The 23682-nt window shown below is 36.2% G+C and overlaps 1 protein-coding gene and 1 non-coding gene across 2 annotated transcripts; both read left to right on the forward strand.

Annotated features, from left to right (window-relative positions):
* The first annotated feature begins 577 nt into the window (after window positions 1–577).
* Window positions 578–23042, forward strand: LOC131182052 (uncharacterized). The gene is made up of 10 exons (XM_058150682.1): window positions 578–1044; window positions 1468–1562; window positions 1928–1995; window positions 2083–2126; window positions 2395–2472; window positions 2549–2702; window positions 21285–21437; window positions 21546–21653; window positions 22135–22200; window positions 22646–23042. The coding sequence occupies exons 1-10, from the start codon at window positions 755–757 to the stop codon at window positions 22754–22756; spliced, it is 1167 nt and encodes a 388-aa protein (XP_058006665.1). The 5' UTR covers window positions 578–754; the 3' UTR covers window positions 22757–23042.
* Window positions 14786–14892, forward strand: LOC131169770 (small nucleolar RNA R71). Its single transcript, XR_009140675.1, has one exon. It is a non-coding gene; the product is annotated as a small nucleolar RNA R71 (small nucleolar RNA).
* Window positions 23043–23682: the final 640 nt, after the last annotated feature.

A 23682-nucleotide genomic window follows, 5' to 3' on the forward strand; every position in this document is an offset into this window, starting at 1 on the left:
AATTTAATCAGTTTGGTTTGATTTATAATTTTAATAATTTCGGTTAATCAGTTCGGTTCGGTTATTTTCATAAAAAATAAAAAAATCGAACCGAACCGAAATTATTAATATATAGGAAATCAAAAAAAAATCGAATCAAATTGAATCGAACCGAATCGAATCGAACCGAAATAAAAAAAAACCGAACTGAACCGAAATCAAAGAAAACCGAACCGAACCTTAAGATTTTTGAGTTTTGATTTCTAACTTTTTTTGTTTTTATGTTTTTTTTATTTAGATTTAATGTAAAAAATATGAAATTTTATAAATTTCGGTTTGATCGGTTTAAAATTATCGGTTCGATTTGATTCAGTTTTCTCTTATCAATCGGTTCGATTCGATTTTTAAAATTTTTAATTTTCGATTTTCGATTTTATCGATTCGGTTCAGTTCGAAACCGAACCGACCGTTTGCACGCCCCTAAATTTTTTAGCCAAAAAAAAAAAAATCCAAGCCTTCTCTTTCATCCACAAGGGCACACTATTTCTTCAACCTCCACCCTTAATCAGTGCTTCTTTCTAACTAACAGCCACTCCTTCTCTCTAATCTATTTCTTTCCTTCTCTCTCTATCCATCTACATCCCCTTTTCATTTCCAGCTCTTCATTGCCGCCCTTTTTCTCTCATCTCCCTCTTTCTAGGGTTTTGGTTCTTCTATTCAGGCATATCCATCTCGCTTTCTGTCTGCTTTTATTGAAAATTTCCTACTTTTTAGAATGACTTCTGTGAAGAACAACTTCCTGCCTCCTGGGTTGGTTTCCAATCTTCAGGAAGTCTTGTTAAGCAGAAAGGGTGAAGAAGGGGACCGATCAAATGATGCTAATGATAAATCAACTGAGCCTTCTACTTCTTCTTCTGTTGAAAATACTTCCGCAAACGAGGATAATTCCAAGCCTATTGTTTTGGTTACCAATGGAGATGGGATTGAGTCTCCTAGTCTTGTTTATCTAGTTCAAGCTCTCGTTCGTGAAGGCTTGTACAATGTCCATGTCTGTGCGCCGCAATCGTGGGTTTTCCTTGCTTATTTATTTAGTTCTGTCTGTTTTGGATGCTCTAGTGTTAATTACCTTATCTGGATATGTGGTTTCTCTGTCTTTTGATAATTATTATTGCGCTCTTACATGCTTAAGTGGGATGCCTTCAGTTTTTGAACCACGAAATATTTGTGTTTTAATTGGTTTTCATATCTGCGAACGTGGGTTCTCTTCACTTCGCTTTGTTACAGTTTATAATAAATTTTAACATAAGGAATGGCTTTTTATTTCTCTTGCATTTGTATATATGGTTGTCTCTAATATTTTTTGCATTGTTCTGTTTTTGAATTGGATTTTTACTTGGGCTACATTGCTGCTCTTTTCTCTTTTCTAGAACCAGAATTGAATTTGGTAACATCTTATGACTTTTTTAGTTCTTGAATCTGTTGCTTTAGGGACAAGTCAGTATCTGGTCATTCTGTTACTCTACAACAAACAATTTCTGTGACTTCTGCTGATATTAATGGTGCCACAGCTTATGAAGTTTCAGGTAGACTGTATTTTTTTTAAAACTTTTTACCCTATTTACTTTGCCAATTAATAAACTGATTTCATGGTATTAGGATATTGAATTATTTATCACGAATTTGTGGTTGTTGGATGACGTCTTGTTATTTTGAGATGTATTAATATGTGTTGATTTTGATGTTTTAAGAAAATGATGTGGTTTTTGAGTTTTCCAATTTTATTCATGGGCTAGAATTGCAATGAACGATGGAATTGAGAACTTTTCAGGTGTTAACTTGAACGTTTTTCCTTTTATATTATTGGTTGCATGTGTCAGCTGGAATATGCACCTTTTAGTTTCAATTGCTTATAGTGATACTAAGATTTGGTGATGGTGCTCGTCACCAGGGACTCCAGTGGATTGTGTCTCGCTAGCACTGTCTGGAGCACTGTTTTCTTGGTCCAAGCCTTTGCTGGTTAGCTAAAATATATTGTTGTATGTGAGCTTACATACAGCTTTTGGTATGAATAATTTCTTGAGTTACATTTGATTTGATTTTCAGGTGATCAGCGGAATTAACCGAGGATCAAGCTGTGGCAATCACATGTAAGCACTCTGAAGAGATGTATACGTTATTCCTATATTATTTTGTTTGAATCTCCAATAGCGTGTCAGTGAAGGTCTATTCGTTTTAATCATTTTCCAATGGTTAAATTTGCTCATCTGAATCCACGTATCTCTCAGTCATAGAAAGCTAATAGTAGAATCGGTACATCTTTCATTAGGTTTTATCTTTTTCCTCCAACAATTGCATTCAATCCTAACCCTTTTCTGGAGGCTAAAGGCTATTTTTTTTCCCTTGAAAATTGACTAGGTTTTACTCAGGTGTTGTTGCTGGAGCTAGAGAGGCATTAATTTCTGGTGTTCCATCTCTATCAATATCACTAAACTGGTTAGTTGATGAGGAATTGGCTGCTCTTTTCTTCTTGTTATTTGTAAGCAAGTTTTAGACTTTCAATCCATTATAGGAAGAAGAATGAAAGCCAGGAAAGTGATTTTAAGGATGCAGTGGCTGTATGTCTGCCATTGATCAATGCTGCTATCAGAGACATTGAGAAGGGGAGTTTCCCAAAAAGGTGCTCTCTGCATATAGAAATCCCCACACCTCCATCTACAAATAAGGTAAGCATTTCCCCCCCTTTTTTGCTGAGAGTTCAAAGAGGCTTTTGATAAATTGATGAAATCCTCCCTGAATTTAGGCCATTATATGCTAATGGTATTGGCAATTTTATCTGTTCATGAATGTTCTACCTACAATAAATAAATTTCAGGTGTATTCTGAATTTAATTGAGGAAAGTTGCCTTAGGACAATTTTTTAGGACAATTTTGTTGAACTTTACAGTTACCAAGATTTGATTGCTTAAGTGCTTACACAGGTTCATCTGCTATGCAGAAAAGTTATAGAAGGCAGTTTTTTTGTGAAAATTTTTTTCTTTTATTAAAGAATTAAGTCTTACTACCTCTCTCTCAGTAACTCAAGGTGCTAGTTTGGATGCACACAAGAAACTTGGTTTTAGGGGAGATGACTATAAGTGTCTTTTGCAACTTTAAAAGTTTGGAGCCTAAATCTTTAAGTGTCTTTTTGCAGCTTTTATGAGGATGATGTAGAATATTTGATGTTGACTTATCCGCAAGTATACGGGTCGTCTCAAGTAATAAAGTGATGAATCAAGTATCGTTCCCACGAGGATTTGCTGTTTGATTACTAAACTATGAATGAAGCGATTATTTGGGCTAATGATTAATGAATAAATGGTAAATGTGAATGAGCAAGGTAAATTGATTAATCTAGTTGAAATGGGTAAAGAGTAAACAAATAAATTCTAATTCTAGTTTGCAATTAAACTGAAATTGACAATGGGTAATTTAAACGAAAGTCTAATTATAGTAAAAGTGATCCCAGAGTTGGGGGTTTATGCATAAATTAATTGGGATTTGTCTTGGGCATTCCAATTTTTTAGGGAAAAATAGAGTTTGAAGGAAATTGATTCTAAATCCCTTTAATATCTTTTTCAAGCATATCAAAGTGTATTCTAAAATAACCAAACCTGCTTTCGTATGTATTTGATTACTTTAAAACCCATTAAGTTTTGTAACCAATAATTAATTCCTCTTAAAGTCCTAGTTTATTTCTAAATCTAGGTGATTTTAAGTTCCAATCCTTGATTAACTATCAATGACTTTCACCTTTCGGTCCTTCAATCAAAGATTAACACAATACCCAATGGGTACCAACATTAGGCAAGTAAATCAAGCACACAAGGAAGGAATCAAAACTCATATTCATATAAAATAAGGAAATATCCAATCCAAATCCACAAATTAATCTAAAACATATTTCCCAACTCTGAAATCTAAAGGAATTACTCACTCATAATGGTATTTACAAGAAATTTAGATGGAAGAATAAAGAAAAACATGATAAAAGGACTGAAATAGGAAAACCCAGGTGGAAGAACCAAGGTCTCTGGTTTCTGGAGCTCCAATTGCGTGCAGCTCTTCTTCCTCCAGAGGATGGCGTCTTCTCTTCCTCTTTCTATATAATTTTCTTTCCTTTTTGTTTCTCCTCTCTTCCTCTTATGGCAAAAATAAGGAAATGATGAATTTATATGGTCCCAAAAAGCTGCCCTAAAAGTAAATAACAGCTAAGGAGTGGATAGGAAATGAGGTGTAAAATTATCCAAGTCAGCAGCACTATTCACGTTCTGGGCATTCTGCTTAGGGTTCGGCTTAACCCTAAGCAGCTTCTTAGCAAATTTAGCCTCTGGTCGCACTGTCTGCTTAAGGTTAAGCAGACCTTCAGCAAATCTCGGCAGACTTATAGTAAAATGGACTTTTCTGCTCATGCTTGACTTGTGTTGCACCTTAAGCATTGCCGCTTTACCCTGAGCATGACCTTAAGCAAGGTCTCAAGCAAATTTCGGCTGGTTTGCTCTTTCAAGGCTTGATTTCTTCAACTTTCCTCTGTGCTTAAAGAACTCCAAATTTCTTCAAATCACTTCCTAATGCACTCATTGGTCTTCGATTTGCCACAAAATCCTATCAAAAATAACAAAATTACAAAAATCAAATATAAAGTATCTAAAGTTAACAAATAAGCTAAAATAAAGCTAAAAACATAAAATATACTAAAATATAAGGACAAAATGGATGCAAAACTACCCTAAAATGCCTATATGAAATGAGTGTAACAAATTCCCCCAAACTCAAACCTTTGCTTGTCCTCAAGCAAATTAAAAACAATTAATGCAATTTGGGGTACCTTACCTTAAATTTATGAAAATTACTTATCCGAACTCTCAAGCTTACCTTTAGCCACCAACACACCATATACCCACTTTCAAGGTGCCAAGAATTTAATCCTTACCAAAGTTATCACCGCTTAGCCTTGGGTCAATTATCCATATTATCAAGCCCAAACCAATCAATCACAAAGAATAATTATGCCTAAATAGACTATAGGGTAATCCATAAGTTAAAGTGTCTCAAAAACTTGATGGAAGTAAATGAATGGATTAGATATCACAATCCCATAGGCAATTTTCCTATTCCAATCTCCACTAATGTAACGAAACACCATTAAAAGATCAAAAGGACTTTTAAGGGTTGTAATGGGGCTAAGGAGGTGATAATGTGGCTAACAAGAAAAGGATAAAGATAACAAAATATGAGAATAATCAAATTATTAAAAGATCAAGACACACAAATTTTTTTTTTTTTTTTTTTTTTTTTTTGAATCAAATGGGAGAAGGAACTTTACAACTATTCACCAATGCTAGCATATAATTTTGAAGCTTTTAGAGGGACTACATAAAAAAAACATTGACTTTGAATTATAATTGTCCCTTTCAATTCACCCCCAAACTCATTTCTTTGTGTATTTGAGTGGTGAATTACTTTACATACCATAATTGAATTTGCTAGCTTTTTTACTTTAGCCACTTCTCCCAACTAATTGTTATTATTATTATTATTTATTTATTTTTTTATATTTTTTTTTATATGTATCTATCACTCAAAGAATTATTCTCATGGAGGGTAGGTAAGTGTTTGAGTTTATGGCTAGGTAGTAATGTGGGTTCCAAAGGAATAAGAGGGATAAATGTAGGCTCAAATTGGTTCCAAAGGGAAATTTTTAAGTGAGGCTGGCTAAGGCTAAAATATGGGTTTAAAATTCAAAGAATGCCTAGATCATTTCTTTTTCAAGTGTATGCTATGATTTCGCCTTGAAAGGTTTAGGAAGATTGTTCTAGGATTGGTGAGACATCAATTAGCTACTTCTCACTCTAGAGTTTTCTCTAAGCACTCAAAGTCAATGCAATTGATTGGGTGGCCCTTGGCTAAGAAGATATAAACTCAAGCAAGAATTTAATAACTTTGCACCTATCCAGGACTTTCAATCCATCAAACCCTTCTAAAAGTAAGCTTAATTGCTCTTCAAAACAACTCTCAATCCTCTAAGGACAAGGTAAAAATTTGTTTTTATGATATGCATGATCCTAAAATGAATGCATAAATCAAATTAAAACTAAATGTAATCTATATGAAAACTATATGCAAATGTATGTATATGGGTATAGACATGTGTGTAGTATATGTATAAGTGTATGGATTATCTATATATGAATGAATGAAATGCAATAAATGAATGAAAGAAAATTTTAAAGAAAATTTTGCAAAAATTTTGCCTTCACCCCCAAACTCAAATGAAACATTGTCCTCAATGTTTAAAATGAATGGAAAGATGGGTAAAATTATGAGAATTGCTAAATTATTGAAATTTATACAATTGGGGATTAAATCAATGTAAGCTCAATTATTCCAGAATTAGGTCAAAAGGATATTAACAATGAAGCTTTAGAGAGAAAAATGTGAAAAAGTATCCCAAATGTATGAATTTACACTGCTTAAGAAGTTGCTTAACCTGTTGCATAGGGTAAAGCGAAAGCATAAGCATTGGCAACATACCATAAGCTTAAATGGTGTAAGGGTAAGCTGTTACCTCCAACTGATGTGGAACAGGTGTGGCTCAGAGAAAATTATGCAACTCGTTAATGTCAACAAAATTAGGATTGAAGAAAAGATAAAGTGCTAAAATAATGGTCAAGAAAATGAAATAGTGAAAAGAAATAAAATGTAATCACAGAGTATTTATGTCTATATCAGAAGATAAAATAAAATAAAGTAAACTAAAGGAAAGAAGTGCAGAGATAATAATAAAAACTAAGTACCAAAATATTACAACCATGACCAAAGTTTGAAAGCTAAAATAAACAGATTACAAAATAAACTAAAAAAACAAAAATTAAAGCCGCATCTTGATCAAGTTCTCGTATCAAGCCTTTGTTGTCGTGATCGTGGTCCGCCTGTGTTCCGCAGAGGTTCATTGTGATCCAAGCTTGTAAGCAGTTTCCAAGTTTTCTGTTAAGTCTTTCATTTCTTGAAACATGGCTTGGCCCCAATGATATAAATTGTTGTAGGATTGGGCCAATTTGTTGTAAAGCTCCAGCATTTGAAGTTGATGTTGCTTCTGTTTCTTTTTAAGAGATAAAAATCTCTTTTTAAGTTTCTTTTCTAGCTTCTTCTTTTGGTTAACCTGCTCTTGACCCATGGCTTCAATTTTGATTTCTAAGTTTTTCAAGGAAGCAAGAATTTCTGTGGTATCAGGTGAGGGAGCAGATGGTTGGACAGTGAAATTTGTTATCCTGGATTCCAAGGATTTTAAGATGGATAACATGTCTGCTGAGAAGTGTGGGGTAGAGGTTGGTTGTGGTTCAGCAGTTGCAAAAGTGGTGGGGTGTTCAGTAGCTGGGGTATCAGGGTGCTGCTGTAACAGAGTATATGTATGGCCTATTTTCTCACAAACATCCATATGCAGCAACATGGTGCTGTCTATGTATGATTCCCCAGAAACTGGCAGCAATTTATATAGACTAGCATCAAAGCTAAATGATTTTGCTATGGCAGTTATGTACCCCCCAAAAACAATACTACCTTTAGTATGCTTGGTGACAATTTGGTGCCAATGAGTAGCTATGAAATGGGCTGTACTTACTTGTTTTCTCTCCTTCATGCACCACAATAGAAACAAATCCTCAAAGACCCACAATATCATATCGTGTCCCCTTCCTAAAACAAAGGTAAGTAATGAATCTATGGAGGTATTTCAATACATGGTCAACTATCCTAGAGGCTTTTGAGTCCTCTGTCTATAATAACCTCCAAATGGTGCAATATCTTTCCGCACTGAACAGGTCATAAACAGTTTGTCGCTACTCAATGTTTTTATACCCAACTCGAAAACCAAAAATGGCATTCAAAGCACCTATATCTAACTCCCTGTCAATTCCAGCACATCGAAAATAAATCATATCTCTATGTTCAGGCACTGTTGGTTTGAAACTCAACTTTAGGGAACTCAAAAATTCGAGGGTTAGATCCTTGTATACTGGTTCCCTAATTTTAGCAAAATCAGTCCAGCTAACAACATCCAAATAGGCAAAGACAGAATTATAAATACCTAATTCTTTCAAAATCTGCTCATCCATATACTTGTTTGCCAAAATGGTTTTAGAAAGTAATTTCTCATAGGCCTTTTTCATATCCATATCCTTAAAAGCCCAAGGCAATGGAGAAATTACCTCCTCTATAGTATCCGCAGATGACGCAGGTGCTGGAGAATGTAAGGGAGACTGGGTTACTGGTGTTTGCACCGCTGGTGCTGGGGTTTGCGAAGAGGACTCGGTCCTTTTGCTAATCGGTTCAGAGGATCGAGGTGGAGAGTTTAAGTCGAAAGGGACAGGTACTCGCTTCCTTTTTCCGATGTGGGTTTCTTTGAGTCTACCAGGCCCTTTTGTTTTCCCTTTTGTTTTTGTTTGGGTAGGAACAGGGTCAGGCGTTGGTTCTGGGGAATGGGTGTCTGTAATTGGTGTTTCATTTGGCGGCTCAGATTGCGGCGAGAGGGGAGTCGGCGGGATGAGAGGTGGTATTTGGCTTGGAGGCGGGGGCGGTGACTGAGGTGGTGGTGATTGTGGTAATGGCGGCGTTTGTGGCGGTGGGGACTGAGGTAATGGCGGATCAACAAGTTAGGGTTTGTGGGTAATGAGGATGGAGTGCCCATTTTAGATTTGACAGAATGTCGAAGTCCTCTGAGTTTAGGTTTGTGAGAGGACCACATTTTGGTTCTTGTCATTTTAATGAAAAGGATGAAACCTTTCGGCTTCCTGTAAAAATTTTGCCGGAAAAAATGGCGTGAGGAAGGAAGTCGACGAGGTTTATCGGGAGTGTTGGCGAGGTTTTTGGAAAATTGGCGGAAATGCTGGGCCTTTTAAAATGTGGGGTAGACATGTGGTAATTTGGGTCATGCTTAGGGTTAGGCATAAGGTTCAGCAGAAGTTGCTTAAGACTTTGCTTGACAAGCAATGTCATCAGCAAGTTTCGGCAGGTTCTGGGCAAAATTGTGGTTTTGCTTACCAAAATCAGTCCAAAAGTTATGGAATGCCATTGCAACCCTCAGCAGTTACCAAATACACACAAACACCATAAAATTTAGGGATTTCAGTTCATCTCTCTCAGAACTTACTAAGCATAGCACATGTTCATTTAGCTTTTGCAATCATTGTCCATTTTAGGCACCAATTGTGATTATCATTTTTGCACATTTAAATGAAATGGTCTCCTTCCTAAACTTACACCAAAAGCATATTTTCAGCAGCATTTCAGACAAGTTCCAATCAACCAAGAATTTCAGAAAAAATGTAGAAATTGACCTTTTTAGCAGCATGAACAGTAGCATGAACAGTAGCAAAAATCTGCAGATTGCAGAAATTAGCAGCAATTCCAACAAAAGCATGCAAATTCCTATCAGACTACAAAATTATATATACACTAAAAGGTGAAACTTAACAAACATTATTTTTGCACTTCAATAAAGCTCTCATCAGTCCTAAATATCAAAATTGATCCTCATTCAAGTTGCATTTCACAGAATTTACACAAAACACAAAATCAAACATGTGCTATCAAGTAGACTGCAATTTGAGCAATTTAGCACAAGTTTAAAGGTGTTACTGTTCACAGGTACTGCATAAAGTGCAGAATGTTGCTTATACTTGCTTCCCTTTAATTCTTTGTTTTTGCAACAAGTGTAAACTTGCCCAATCTTCATGAATGACCTACAAAAGATAAGCAAATGTCACTTTTGAGTTTAATGAGGGTGAAAACTGAAATGAAAATGAAATGGAAAATTAATGAACTATAAAAGGATACGCTTGGGTTGCCTCCCAAGAAGCGCTTGTTTAAGGTCTTAAGCTTGACCTTCCACTCCAATTCTCCTAAGTATCCCTGACTGGAGAACCAAGCCATGAAACCTCTACAAACTTTTGCGTGGGTTCTCCAACAATATAATGTTTTAATCTCTGCCCATTAACTTTGAAAGTCCCTGAGGTCTCATTGCTTATCTCAACAGCTCCATAGGGGTATACTTTTATAACAGTGTAGGGCCCTGACCATCTTGACTTCAATTTTCCTGGAAATAACCTTAACCTAGAATTGTATAGGAGAACAACATCACCTTCTTGAAATTCTTTCCTCCTAATATGCTTATCATGCCATCTCTTAGTTCTTTCCTTGTAAAGCTTGGCATTTTCATAAGCATCCAATCTAAGCTCCTCAAGTTCATTTAGTTGCAGCATTCTTTTTTCTCCTGCAGTTTTTAAGTCAAAGTTCAGTGTCCTTATGGCCCAATATGCTCTATGCTCCAACTCCAAAGGTAAATGACAAGCCTTCCCATAAACCAATCTAAATGGGGTAGTTCCGATAGGGGTTTTAAAGGCTGTTCTATAGGCCCAAAGAGCATCATCTAACTTTAGTGACCAATCTTTCCTCGAACAATTCACTGTTTTCTCAAGAATTCTTTTCAGCTCTCTATTGGAAATCTCCACTTGACCACTAGTTTGTGGATGGTAGGGTGTTGCAACCTTATGTTTCACACCATATTTTTGCAATAATCTTTCAAATTGATGGTTGCAAAAATGAGATCCTCCATCACTTATAATGGCACGTGGAGTTCCAAATCTTGTAAAAATGAACTTTTTAAGGAATTTAATCACAACTCTTACATCATTAGTTGGAGATGGTATAGCTTCAACCCATTTGCTCACATAATCTACTCCAACTAAAATGTATTTGTGTCCCAAGGATGATGGAAAGGGTCCCATGAAATCAATGCCCCATACATCAAATAATTCCACTTCCAATATATTTTGGAGGGGCATTTCATCTCTCTTTGAGATATTACCCATCCTTTGACACCTATCACATGCATTTACAAACTTCCTCACATCCTTAAACATGTGTGGCCAAAAGAACCCTGCTTGAAGAACTTTTTCTGCAGTCTTTGTCACACTCATATGACCCCCATAAAGTGAAGAATGGCAATCTTTGATAACATTCCCTATCTCCTCATCAGCTAAACATCTTCTAATCAGCCCATCTCCACATTTCTTGAACAAAAATGGTTCTTCCCAATCATAATCCTTCACATCAAAAAGAAATTTCTTCTTTTGCTGCCATGTTAAATCAGGTGGAAGGATTCCACACACTAGATAGTTCACAAAATCTGCATACCAAGGGGTTTTTGCATTCATGATTGCTAACAATTGCTCATCAGGAAAATAATCATCTATTGGGGGCTCTTTTCCCAGATTGTCTCCTTGTTCTTGCCTTAATCTAGACAGATGATCCGCTACCACATTTTCTACTCCTTTCTTATCTTTAATTTCCAAGTCAAACTCTTGAAGGAGTAACACCCACCTTATCAATCTAGGTTTAGCCTCTTTTTTCTGAAGGAGATACTTGATAGCTGCATGATCCGTGTACACTATTACCTTAGACCCCACAAGATAGGACCTGAATTTGTCTACTGCAAATACTACTGCCAAAAACTCTTTCTCTGTAGTAGAGTAATTTATTTGAGCATCATCTAAGGTCCTACTTGCATAGTATATTGCATACACCTTCTTATCTTTCCTTTGTCCCAAAACAGCCCCAATGGCATAATCACTAGCATCGCACATTAACTCAAAAGGTAATGACCAATCGGGTGGCTGCATAATAGGAGCAGATATCAAAGCTTCCTTTATCCTGCAAAAAGCATTCATACAATTAGTATCAAAATTAAATTCCACATCTTTATTCAATAAATTGGTAAGAGGTTTAGAAATCTTAGAAAATCCTTGATGAATCTCCTATAAAATCCAAAGATGCCCCAAGAAACTCCTCACTCCCTTCACGGATGTTGGGGTGGCATTTTCTCAATAACTTCTACCTTTGATTTATCCACCTCAATACCTGCTTGACACAAGATGTCCCAAAACAATTCCTTCTTGTACCATAAAATGGCACTTTTCCCAATTCAAAACTAAATTGAACTCTTCACATCTCTCGCAAAACCTTAGACAAGTTAGATAAGCATTCATCAAAAGATTTACCATACACGTAAAAATCATCCATGAACACTTCCATAATACCCTCAATCATGTCGTAAAAATATGGACATCATACATCGTTGAAATGTAGCAGGGCATTACATAGTCCAAATGGCATCCTTCGATATGCAAAGGTACCATAAGGACATGTGAAGGTAGTTTTATCCTGATCATCTGGGTGAATAGGGATCTGAAAGAACCCTGAATAGCCATCCAAGTAGCAAAAATAAGAATGATGAGCTAGTCTCTCAAGCATTTGATCTATAAATGGTAATGGAAAATGGTCCTTTCTAGTTGCCTTATTCAATTTCCTATAATCTATACACATTCTCCATCCGATTCTGATTCTTGTAGGTATTAGTTCATCATTTTCATTTTTAACTCCGTGATGCCCCATTTCTTAGGTACAACATGAATCGGACTTACCCAATTGTCGTAAATGTGGTAAATAATACCGCATCAAGCAATTTCAAGATCTCCTTTTCACAACCTCTTTCATGTTCGGATTCAATCTCCTTTGTGATTCTCGAGAGGCTTTATGGTCATTTTCCAACAAAATTCTATGCATGCACACAGAAGGATGTATTCCTTTAATATCATCAATGGTATAACCAATTATTCTTCTATGCTTCCTAAGAACTCTCAATAATTTTTCAACCTCACAATCAGTCAATTTAGCACTAACAATCACAGGATATGTAGAATATTGCCCTAGAAAAGCATACCTGAGATTTGTTGGAAGAGGTTTCAACTCTACCTTAGGTGCTTCACCTTTTTCAAACTTTGATGATGAAGTCGTTTCTCGCTTCAAGTCCCCAATCTTTTCAATATCAGCCATAGGCAATGGTGGATTTCCTTCCAAAATTGTAGCATATTCTGCAGCTTCTTCAATCTCATCCTCTTTTTTGATGTTATGAACCAAACAAGCTTCTAAGGGATCTTTAGGATGTTGCTTTTTAAGCACTTCTCTAACTTCTTCATCTATCACATCAACTCTCAAGCATGAGTTTGAATCATCTTTCTTTTTCATTGCTTGAAACAAATTAAATTCAACTTTCTCTTCCCCAACTTCTAATGTAAGCCTCCCATTTTTTACATCAATCACAGCTCCAGCAGTAGCAAGGAAAGGTCTACCAAGAATAATAGGAATGTGTACATCCTCCTCCATCTCCAATACCACAAAGTCCACTGGTATGAAAAATTTCCCAACTTTCAGAGGAACATTCTCAACTACTCCAATTGGAAATTTAATAGACCTATCTGCTAACTGTAGTGATATGGTAGTAGGCTTCATTTCTCCAATCTTCACTTTCTCATAGATAGACAATGACATCAGACTAACACTGGCTCCAAGATCACACAAAGCCTTATCTATACTAATATCCCCAATGTGACATGGTATGGAGAAACTCCTGTGATCTTTCGCTTTGGGTGGAAGCTTATTTTGCAAAATGGCACTGCTTTCTTCCGTGAGAGCTACAGTCTCAAATTCCTCCAAGTTCTTCTTGTTAGATAAAATCTCCTTCAAAAATTTGGCATATGAAGGCATTTGTGCTAAGGCCATGAAAGGAATAGTCACATGCAAAGACTTCAATACCTCCAAAAACTTCCCAAATTGTTTATCCAATTTTGCTTTCTGAAACCTTTGTGGGAATGGTAAAGGTGGCATGTAGGCTTTAGGTGCAACATATTTGGGCTCCTCTTCTTTGCTCTCCCTCTCCTTACTTCCTTTTTCTTCCACTGAATTTTCTTTCTCAGCTTCAATTCTAACTTCAACTTCAGTTTGTTCATCTCCTTCTCTGCTTTTCTTTTCTTCAACTTTCTCTTCAATATTTTTATCCCCATTCTCCAATATTTTTCCACTTCTCAATGTAATAGCCTTGCAATGCTCCCTTGAATTTTCTGGTTGGCTAGGAAGCTTCCCAAATGCTTTGTTACTTGAAGAGCTAGCTTGTTGAGCTATTTGATTCTCTAACATCTTGTTGTGTGTTGCCATTTGATCCACTTTAGATGCTAATTGAGAAATCATTTCTTGTTGACTTTGATGGCTCACAAGTAGAGTTTCAATCATAGATTCCAATCTAGCTGTCTTGTCTAGTTGTGCTTGTTGTGGTAGAGGTGGAGCAGGTGCATTTTGAGGTTTAGAAATTCCAGGAGGAGGCCCTCTATTCTGCTGAAAATTCTGATGTTGTTGATATCCAGAAGGTTGCTGAAAATTCTGATTTTGCCCTTGTCTACCTCCCCAAGAGAAATTTGGGTGGTTTCTCCATGCTGGATCATAAGTTGCAGAAAATGGGTTACCACCTGGTCTTTGATTGTAGTTCCCCACATAATCCACTTGCTCACTTGAAAAATCTTGATTAAGTGCAGAAAAATCTGCTGCACAATTGACATTTGCAGCTCCAATTTCTAGTGTATTACCAGAACCTCCGGCTGAAGAATCTACTTTCATACTTAACTTGTCCATCTTCTTTGTCAAAGCATCAAACTTAGCATTAATCATATTCATGGCGTCAAGCTCAAACATACCAGCTGGTTTCTTGATCTCATTCCTCTCACAACTCCATTGGTAGTTGTTATAAGCAATTTTATCAAGAGCAGAAAAAGCTTCATCTTCAGATTTCTCCATAAGGTCACCTCCAGAAGATGCATCAATTGTACTCCTAATAGCTGGTGAAACTCCATTATAAAAGTGTTGAACAAGCATCCACTTAGGAATCCCATGATGTGGACATCTCCTTTGCAAATCCTTGTACCTCTCCCATGCTTCATACAAGCTCTCATCATCTCTAGGTTTAAAAGAAGTCAGCTCATTTCTCAGCTTAGCTGTCTTGCTTGGTGGAAAATATTGAGCTAAAAATGCTTGAGAAAGTTCATCCCATGTTGTGATAGAACCCGGTGGCAAAGAATGTAACCACTCTCTAGCTCGGTCCTTCAGAGAAAAAGGAAATAATCTGAGTCGAATTGCATCATCAGAAACTCCATTTATCTTCAACATATCACTGATCTCAAGAAAGTGTGCCAGATGCACATGTGGACTTTCACTTGGATTTCCTCCAAATTGTGCTTGTTGTACCATTTGACAAAGTGCAGGCTTCAATTCAAAATTATTAGCTTCTACCCTTGGTCTTGTGATACTTGGCATGAAATCTCCAATGTTAGGATAGGCATGATCCTTCACAGAGCGGTTGTTATTGTTGTTGTTATTGTCAGCCATTTCTTCTTGTACTTGCTCTTGCTCTTGTGCTCTTTCTTGTTGTTGTTGAGCTTTAATTTCAGCTTTTCTCCTTTTAGATTCTGCTCTTAAAGCCTTTGCTGTCTTCTCTATTTCTGGGTCAAAGAATAAATTGATTTCTTCACTTTTTGTCCTTCTCATAAAATAAAGCACCTGAAAAACAAAAATAAACAAATTCTCAAAGTAAAATGGTAAAAAGAAAATAAAATAAAATGCCCAAATTAACCAAACAAACAATCGTTTAATATCAAGCAAAAATCAAATCCCCGGCAACGGCGCCAAAAACTTGATGTTGACTTATCCGCAAGTATACGGGTCGTCTCAAGTAATAAAGTGATGAATCAAGTATCGTTCCCACGAGGATTTGCTGTTTGATTACTAAACTATGAATGAAGCGATTATTTGGGCTAATGATTAATGAATAAATGGTAAATGTGAATGAGCAAGGTAAATTGATTAATCTAGTTGAAATGGGTAAAGAGTAAACAAATAAATTCTAATTCTAGTTTGCAATTAAACTGAAATTGACAATGGGTAATTTAAACGAAAGTCTAATTATAGTAAAAGTGATCCCAGAGTTGGGGGTTTATGCATAAATTAATTGGGATTTGTCTTGGGCATTCCAATTTTTTAGGGAAAAATAGAGTTTGAAGGAAATTGATTCTAAATCCCTTTAATATCTTTTTCAAGCATATCAAAGTGTATTCTAAAATAACCAAACCTGCTTTCGTATATATTTGATTACTTTAAAACCCATTAAGTTTTGTAACCAATAATTAATTCCTCTTAAAGTCCTAGTTTATTTCTAAATCTAGGTGATTTTAAGTTCCAATCCTTGATTAACTATCAATGACTTTCACCTTTCGGTCCTTCAATCAAAGATTAACACAATACCCAATGGGTACCAACATTAGGCAAGTAAATCAAGCACACAAGGAAGGAATCAAAACTCATATTCATATAAAATAAGGAAATATCCAATCCAAATCCACAAATTAATCTAAAACATATTTCCCAACTCTGAAATCTAAAGGAATTACTCACTCATAATGGTATTTACAAGAAATTTAGATGGAAGAATAAAGAAAAACATGATAAAAGGACTGAAATAGGAAACCCCAGGTGGAAGAACCAAGGTCTCTGGTTTCGAGCTCCAATTGCGTCTGACTCTTCTTCCTCCAGAGGATGGCGTCTTCTCTCCCTCTTTCTATATATTTTTCTTTCCTTTTTTTTTCTCCTCTCTTCCTCTTGTGGCAAAAATAAGGAAATGATGAATTTATATGGTCCCAAAAAGCTGCCCTAAAAGTAAATAACAGCTAAGGAGTGGATAGGAAATGAGGTGTAAAATTATCCAAGTCAGCAGCACTATTCACGTTCTGGGCATTCTGCTTAGGGTTCGGCTTAACCCTAAGCAGCTTCTTAGCAAATTTAGCCTCTGGTCGCCTTTATGCGCTTAAGGTTAAGCAGACCTTCAGCAAATCTCGGCAGACTTATAGTAAAATGGACTTTTCTGCTCATGCTTGACTTGTGTTGCACCTTAAGCATTGCCGCTTTACCCTGAGCATGACCTTAAGCAAGGTCTCAAGCAAATTTCGGCTGGTTTGCTCTTTCAAGGCTTGATTTCTTCAACTTTCCTCTGTGCTTAAAGAACTCCAAATTTCTTCAAATCACTTCCTAATGCACTCATTGGTCTTCGATTTGCCACAAAATCCTATCAAAAATAACAAAATTACAAAAATCAAATATAAAGTATCTAAAGTTAACAAATAAGCTAAAATAAAGCTAAAAACATAAAATATACTAAAATATAAGGACAAAATGGATGCAAAACTACCCTAAAATGCCTATATGAAATGAGTGTAACAATATTCTATTTGGAGGTGTTAACTCTATTTAGATTTAGGAGCTAACCTTTTTTTTTCCCCCGAGACTACATGAAGTGCAGGTCATCGAACTTTTTATGATATCTGCTTTCATGGGTTGGAGTCATAAAAGTTGTGATTAATCAATGTTGTTGTATAAGCCTGTCATGTTGGTTCCAAAATCCAAATATAGTCGATATTGATATGAACCTACCTAATTCCACCCCAAAAGGTAGCTCACAAGGGGAGGTTTTCAAACCCATATTTATAACACCCAAGACTTCTCTGCAGAACCGATGTGGGACCTATCATTCTCGACCTTTTTAGACTGAACGTCCTCGTGAAGCAACCAGGGTCATGACTCGTTCACCCTGACCTCTCCCATAGAACGTCAGAGAGCCTTTGTACATGGCTCACTAACCCATACAGGGTAAGGCTCTGATACCAAATGATATGAACCTGCCTAACTCAGTGTTATTAAAGGCGAGCCAGGCGCCCAGGCGAGGCGCCAGGCGACGCGAGGCGCCCCTCTGTCGCCTCGACTGGAACGCCTGGCTGGGCTTTGGAGAGGCGACGCCTCAGGCCGGCGGAGCGAGAGGCGACGCAGGCGAGAGGCGACGCCTCATCAAAGCACCTGTAAGTTTTTTTTTTTTTTATGAAAAAACTAATAAACCTACCGCAAAAGAGACGCACCGTGGAGACAGCAGCCCCGCTCTCTTCCTCGACCTCACGCTCGTGACAGAGACAAAACAGGGCCAACAGGTACGCCCTCTCTCTCTCTCTCTCTCTCTCTCTCTCTCTTATCTTCTTCTTCTTCTTCTTCTTCTTTCCTCTCCGATCTCTCTCTCTCACGTCGCCTTCTTCTTCTTTCCTCTCTCCAGTCTCTCTCTCTCACGTCGTCCTCTTCTTCTTTCCTCTCTCAGATCTCTCTCTCGCAAGTCTTTTTGTTCTTGGCTTTCTCCCTCTCCACTTATTCTGCTTTCCCTGCTGCGTAGACCACCTGTTTTTTTTTTTTTTTTTCTCTTCTCCTTCTTCTTTCAGCAGTCCCTTTTTATTTTATTTTATTCCCCCCCCCTCCTTATTATTAATTAGTTATTATTATTTATTTATTTATTTATTATTAATTTAATTATTTTATTTTTTATTCTTATTAATTAATTATTTAAATTTTATGGGTATTGCTAAATTAATTATTTTACTTTGTATTCTTATTTAATTGGTTGATTAATTAACATGGGTATTGTTGATTTGTTGGTAATTAGTTTAATTTTTATTTGTTATTCTTGTTAATTTGATTAGTTTTACTTTTTACCTTATTAATTAGACATTAGTTGTTAATTAATTATTTATTTTATATAGGTATTATTAATTTATTATTAATTTGATTTTTTTACTTTTTATTATTGTTAATTAATTATTTAATTTATATGGGTATTATTAATTTGTTATTAATTAGTTTACCTTTTACTTGTTATTCATATTAATTAGTTTTAGTTTGATTAATTTTACTTTTTTCTTATTAATTAGATATTAGTAGTTTATTTTATATGAGTATTATTAATTTATTGTTAATTTGATTATTTTCTTTTTGTTCTTAGTAAGTAATTGTGTAATTTATATGGACACTATTAATTTGTTGTTAATTAATTTACTTTTTACTTCTTATTATTGTTATTTTTTTTTCTTTTTAATATGATTTTTTACTTATCAAGATGAATATATATATATAATTTAAGCAATTAATGTTATGGCGCCTTGCTTCAAAAAGGCCCTCGCCTCGCCTCTCGCCTCTCGCCTAAGGCCATAGAGTACTCTATCGCCTTAGTGTCGCCTTTCGCCTTAATAACACTGGCCTAACTCCACCTCAAAAGCTAGCTCACAAGGGGAGGTTTGCAAACTCATATTTATAACACCCAAGACTTCTCTGCAGAACTGATATGGGACGCATCAGATATGGTTCATTAGTAGCTTAAGGTTATCCTAGAGTGTTGCAAAAATTCTTACCTGTTAAATATAAGTGTTGCAGCAATTACATTTATCATCTAGGTAATTATTGCAAAAATTGTGTCCATAACTCCATATGTAGATGCTTGATACATTAGATGTGGAGGACAATTGGTTACTCCAACACGAAGGCAAAGGGCTTGTGAACTCCTCTAATTAATCACTCACTGCAATATGATTAAGGCAAAGTGCAAGTAGTCATTTATTAGAACATTGATTAAGGTTCTCAGTTGAGGCCTGAGGGTATTACATGTTAGTAGTGGCTCAAAAACAAATATTTTCCTGTCATTGGACAGTTGTTTACTGACATTCAGCCTATGCGTCATTTACCTTAAGGTAAGTAGATTTAATCCTGCTAGTCAGAAGTTGTGTTCTGGAAGGTGTGCAAACTGGACGCGTTACTGCTGAGTAAAATGCTGTGACAGTAAATCACTGAGGAAATATGCTATTTGTAACTTGATTATATGTTGAGATGCGCCTTTCAATAACTTGTATATGATTAATGCCTTGAACTTCCAATATCCATGTGGGCTTATCTCTTCTAATATGTTAGGCATGATCAGGATTATTTGGCATAAGCGATGTACTGTCAGGCAAAGAGGCAGCATAAAAACTTTATAATCCTGAATTGCAGGCAGTGATAAGGTTTGACAAATTGGGTTTTAACTTTTAAGGTTTATCTGTTAATTGTTGGAGTAATTTTGGACTTATTGATGGATGAAAATCAATGGTGGAGCTAGGAATTGAAACATGCATATATGGCTAAAATTTGAATATTTGTGTATGCAAATGCTGAACTCTGTTATAGATAGCAACAGCAGGAAAATTAACTATTATCTAGGGCACAATTCTGACCATCATTGATCCAAGTTATTTGGGCTACAACAGTCCGTCTCTTGGGCAGTTTGATTGCTGACTTTAATGGTGCAAGCATATTGCAAGGCTAAATTTAACTATATCTTGGGTAGAGGCTTGAGTGATCGTATATAAATAGTTTCATACTCATACTTTGGGGGAGTATTTAGTTTGTTGCTAAAGTCTGTTGATATTTGTCCAAGTTTCAACATATATGATTATTTATCACCATCCTCTGCCTTTTACAGGACTTGCCATGAACCTTTCTTGGTTTCTTGGCTTGTAGTTTATTTACTCTTCAACTTCAAAGTAATCGACAAAACTGAAAATGTAAACTTTTGGCTATTTATCTGGAGTTGATAGAGAATGGTTTATGTTTTGATCTCTTGGTGTTTCAACTTGATCCTTGGGTAGTAATTATAGAGGCTATGTTCTTAGTACCTTGACCAATTTTATGGCCTGATCTAAAGGTCTAGCATTTGAAAACACTAAATTCTTGTGTAAGTAAAAAACTTTTTTCCCTTCACCTTATAATCTCTCTCTCACATCCTTGCACCACTTCCCTTGATTTTTTTATTTTGAATGGATTCCAATTGCTGATACCAGGAGCAAATATCATTGCATATTTCTGTGAAAGAGGTTTGTCCTTTTGCCTGTCATGATAAAATAACAAGATGTTTTACCTAGACTTGGCCACCGGTCGAGTCTGGGATGGTTCAGAGACCGGAATTGTCAGTTCAGGGTTGAGAAAGGGGATGAACTGGAACTGGACTGGTCTTAGGCAGTTCCAACTGGTTCCAGTTCAAGATGGTTCAAGGCCGGTTCTAGTCTGGTCCAATGGTGGTTCTGGTTCCTGTTTGAGTGGTTGGATCAGGTTCGATCTGCTACGTTGTCTTTAAAAGAAAAAAAATCCGGTTTAGGGTTGGGAGAGGGGGCTAGATAGGTTCAGGGCCAGTTTCAGTCCAGTTCAGGGCCTGAACTTGCCCCTGACTGGGTCTAGTTTTACCTCATCGCGTTGATAATTTTTAACTTCTTTTGTGTGAGCACTGCATTTTCATTGGCATGCTAGTGATGGATTTAAATTAAAGGCATTGGTGCTTTCTCTCTCTTTGTGCTTATTTGGCTGCACTTTGGAGTATTGAAGCTTTATACTGCACAACTTACTGGATGTTGCTATCTCTTCATTTTTTGTGACATAACTTTCAGCTAATACTCTACATTTTCTTTCTTTTTGGCTTGGCATGTTTGCTTACTTGGCAGGGTTTCAAACTGACTAAACAAAGTATGTGGAGATCCTCGCCTAGCTGGCTAGCTGTTTCAGCCAACCGGCATCCTTCTACTGGACATTTTATGTCTAACCAACAAAGTCTTGGCATTCAGCTTGCACAACTTAGTCGAGACGCTTCTGCTGCTGTGAGTTGGTCTCACTAAAAATCATTGTATCATTTCTTTTGCTCTGTAAACAATCATTGTGCATTTTTCTCTCATGATTGATGGTATTATTTATTTTGCTTTACTCAGGGTGCAGCTCGCCGTTTGACCACACAAAGGAAGAATGTGGAAATCATATCAGTTGGGGTTGCAGGAAAATCTGATACTGGTCGGGTGAAAAAGTATTTTTGCCTAGAGGTAAAACAAAAAAAAAATCCCTTTACCAACATTATGTGCGGGACTCGAAACAACTCAGATTACAGCCTTTCAATTGTAGCAACAATGATTTCTAATGGCTTGTTTCAGTCAGAATTTGTGAACTTCCGAGGCTGCTTTTTTCTGTTTGTTCGAAGTTCAAACATTTTGTTGGAAGCTACTTCGGCCTGCTTATAATAATTACTTCAAAAAATGAATTTGCTTGAAATTTCTGAATCAAGATCTATATGATTGTCTAATTGATGTGGAACTACAAGAAACCTGCTTTCAATGCATATCTAGGTTCAGAATGGAAATGTTTTTATACTCAGATGTTCTTAATCTTCTTTTTTATTTTCTTTGTGTGTTTGGTTTCATTCTGATTTCCTTTGCTTGCCAGTACTGCTCTATGTTTCTTTTCCACACAAATTTACAGTTATTCTACACTAATGAACTAAATTAGCATTGGTATGGATATGATCAGTTTCTGGACAAGGAGCAGGAAGATTCTGATGAGGATCTGGATTTCAGAGCACTTGAAAATGGATTTGTAAGTTGAAACACTGTACTTTTGCTATTAAAGGGTTTCCTGTTCATTTTTGAAATTGCAAATCCACCAATTTGACCAATGGTTTCTTGCATTATATATTCATTTGAGGGATGGGTCCATCTACAAGCCTGTGGCTTTTACTGGTGTGGAAGCCATCATCATAGCAACAGTTGTAATTGGGATGAGCTCAATATTTTTGTTTTCATTCTTGGAATCTTGATGATGGTTTACACTTGGTAGATTATTCACGCACTAGATAAAGGGCTTACAAGTGATAAGGTCTTGAACAAAAAGACTCGAGCATCAAGGGCTAAATTCTTTTTGAATGCTTCAACTAGTAGATTTGACTTATAAATTGGAGATAGGTTTTTGAAGAGCTGTTTTTGCCTTTTCTCTCTGAACATTGAATTAATTTAGTGCCTCTTTGTTTTAATTTGAACACCAGGTTGCCATAATTCCCCTATCGCTTTCTCCATGTATTGAGCCAGACATTAATGTAACAGCTTCAGATTGGATTTCTTCTGCAATTCATGAGGATCAACAGAAGTCTACTTAGAGAGATAACCAGCGATTTTGTATACATTTCCAGTAAATTTTTCCAAATATTTGGTGGAGTTGGGTGGTTTGCGTGTAGTAGTTGCCTTCCCTACGCAAATGTAATTACAAATGGCCAGGTCCAAATTGAGTGACCTTGCCTTTTCCCCTAATTTTTTTTTCCATCCCTTCCCTTGAGGATTTGTATTTTCTATTTATTTTTTAACACGTGTTTGATGATTACATATTGATGGTGGCACTAATGGAGGGAATGCTCCAAATGACTGGTAGCATTTATTACTTTTCAATCAAGGCATCAGAAGAACTGAGGTAATAAAGCAAGAGTCTCTGAAATCTTTCTTAAAATGCATTTCTAAGTGAAAGTTGGCTCCGAATAATAATAATAATAATAATAATAATAAAAATAAAATTTTACTTAGTTGCATTAACTTAACAAAGTAAAGTTAGACATTAATGTAGTTCTCCCAATACAAATCTTCAAAAAGATGGATTGTCATATTCTTAGGTATGGACTATGGATGGAAGAAACCAAACGACAAAAACACGACACTACACAAGAAGCAATTTCCCGTAGTTGCAAATCCACATGAAACTCTTAGGAAACGGAACACGTTTACATCCCTGATGCACGGCATGCTATGTCACTTCCAAATGCCGTCACCGAAGAACAATCCTCGACTGACATTTCTTGAAATGTTCATTTGAAATCGTTTAATGTTTTGAGGATTACCCTCAAAAGAAACAGAATAGCTTCAAATAAACTCCATTCATTCAATTAAGGCACCAGAACTGTAAATGCCTGCATAAAATTAACAGAATGATATGTCTTAGCATCTAGAACTTGTTTAGCACTCTCATGTACATAAGGAGCAAAGACCGTCTTTCTGGAATTTTGATAGAAAAAATAAAACAACAGTACCTATTTTG

This window comes from Hevea brasiliensis, chromosome 1 (genome assembly GCF_030052815.1).
Source record: "Hevea brasiliensis isolate MT/VB/25A 57/8 chromosome 1, ASM3005281v1, whole genome shotgun sequence".
NCBI classification, from domain to species: Eukaryota; Viridiplantae; Streptophyta; class Magnoliopsida; order Malpighiales; family Euphorbiaceae; genus Hevea; species Hevea brasiliensis.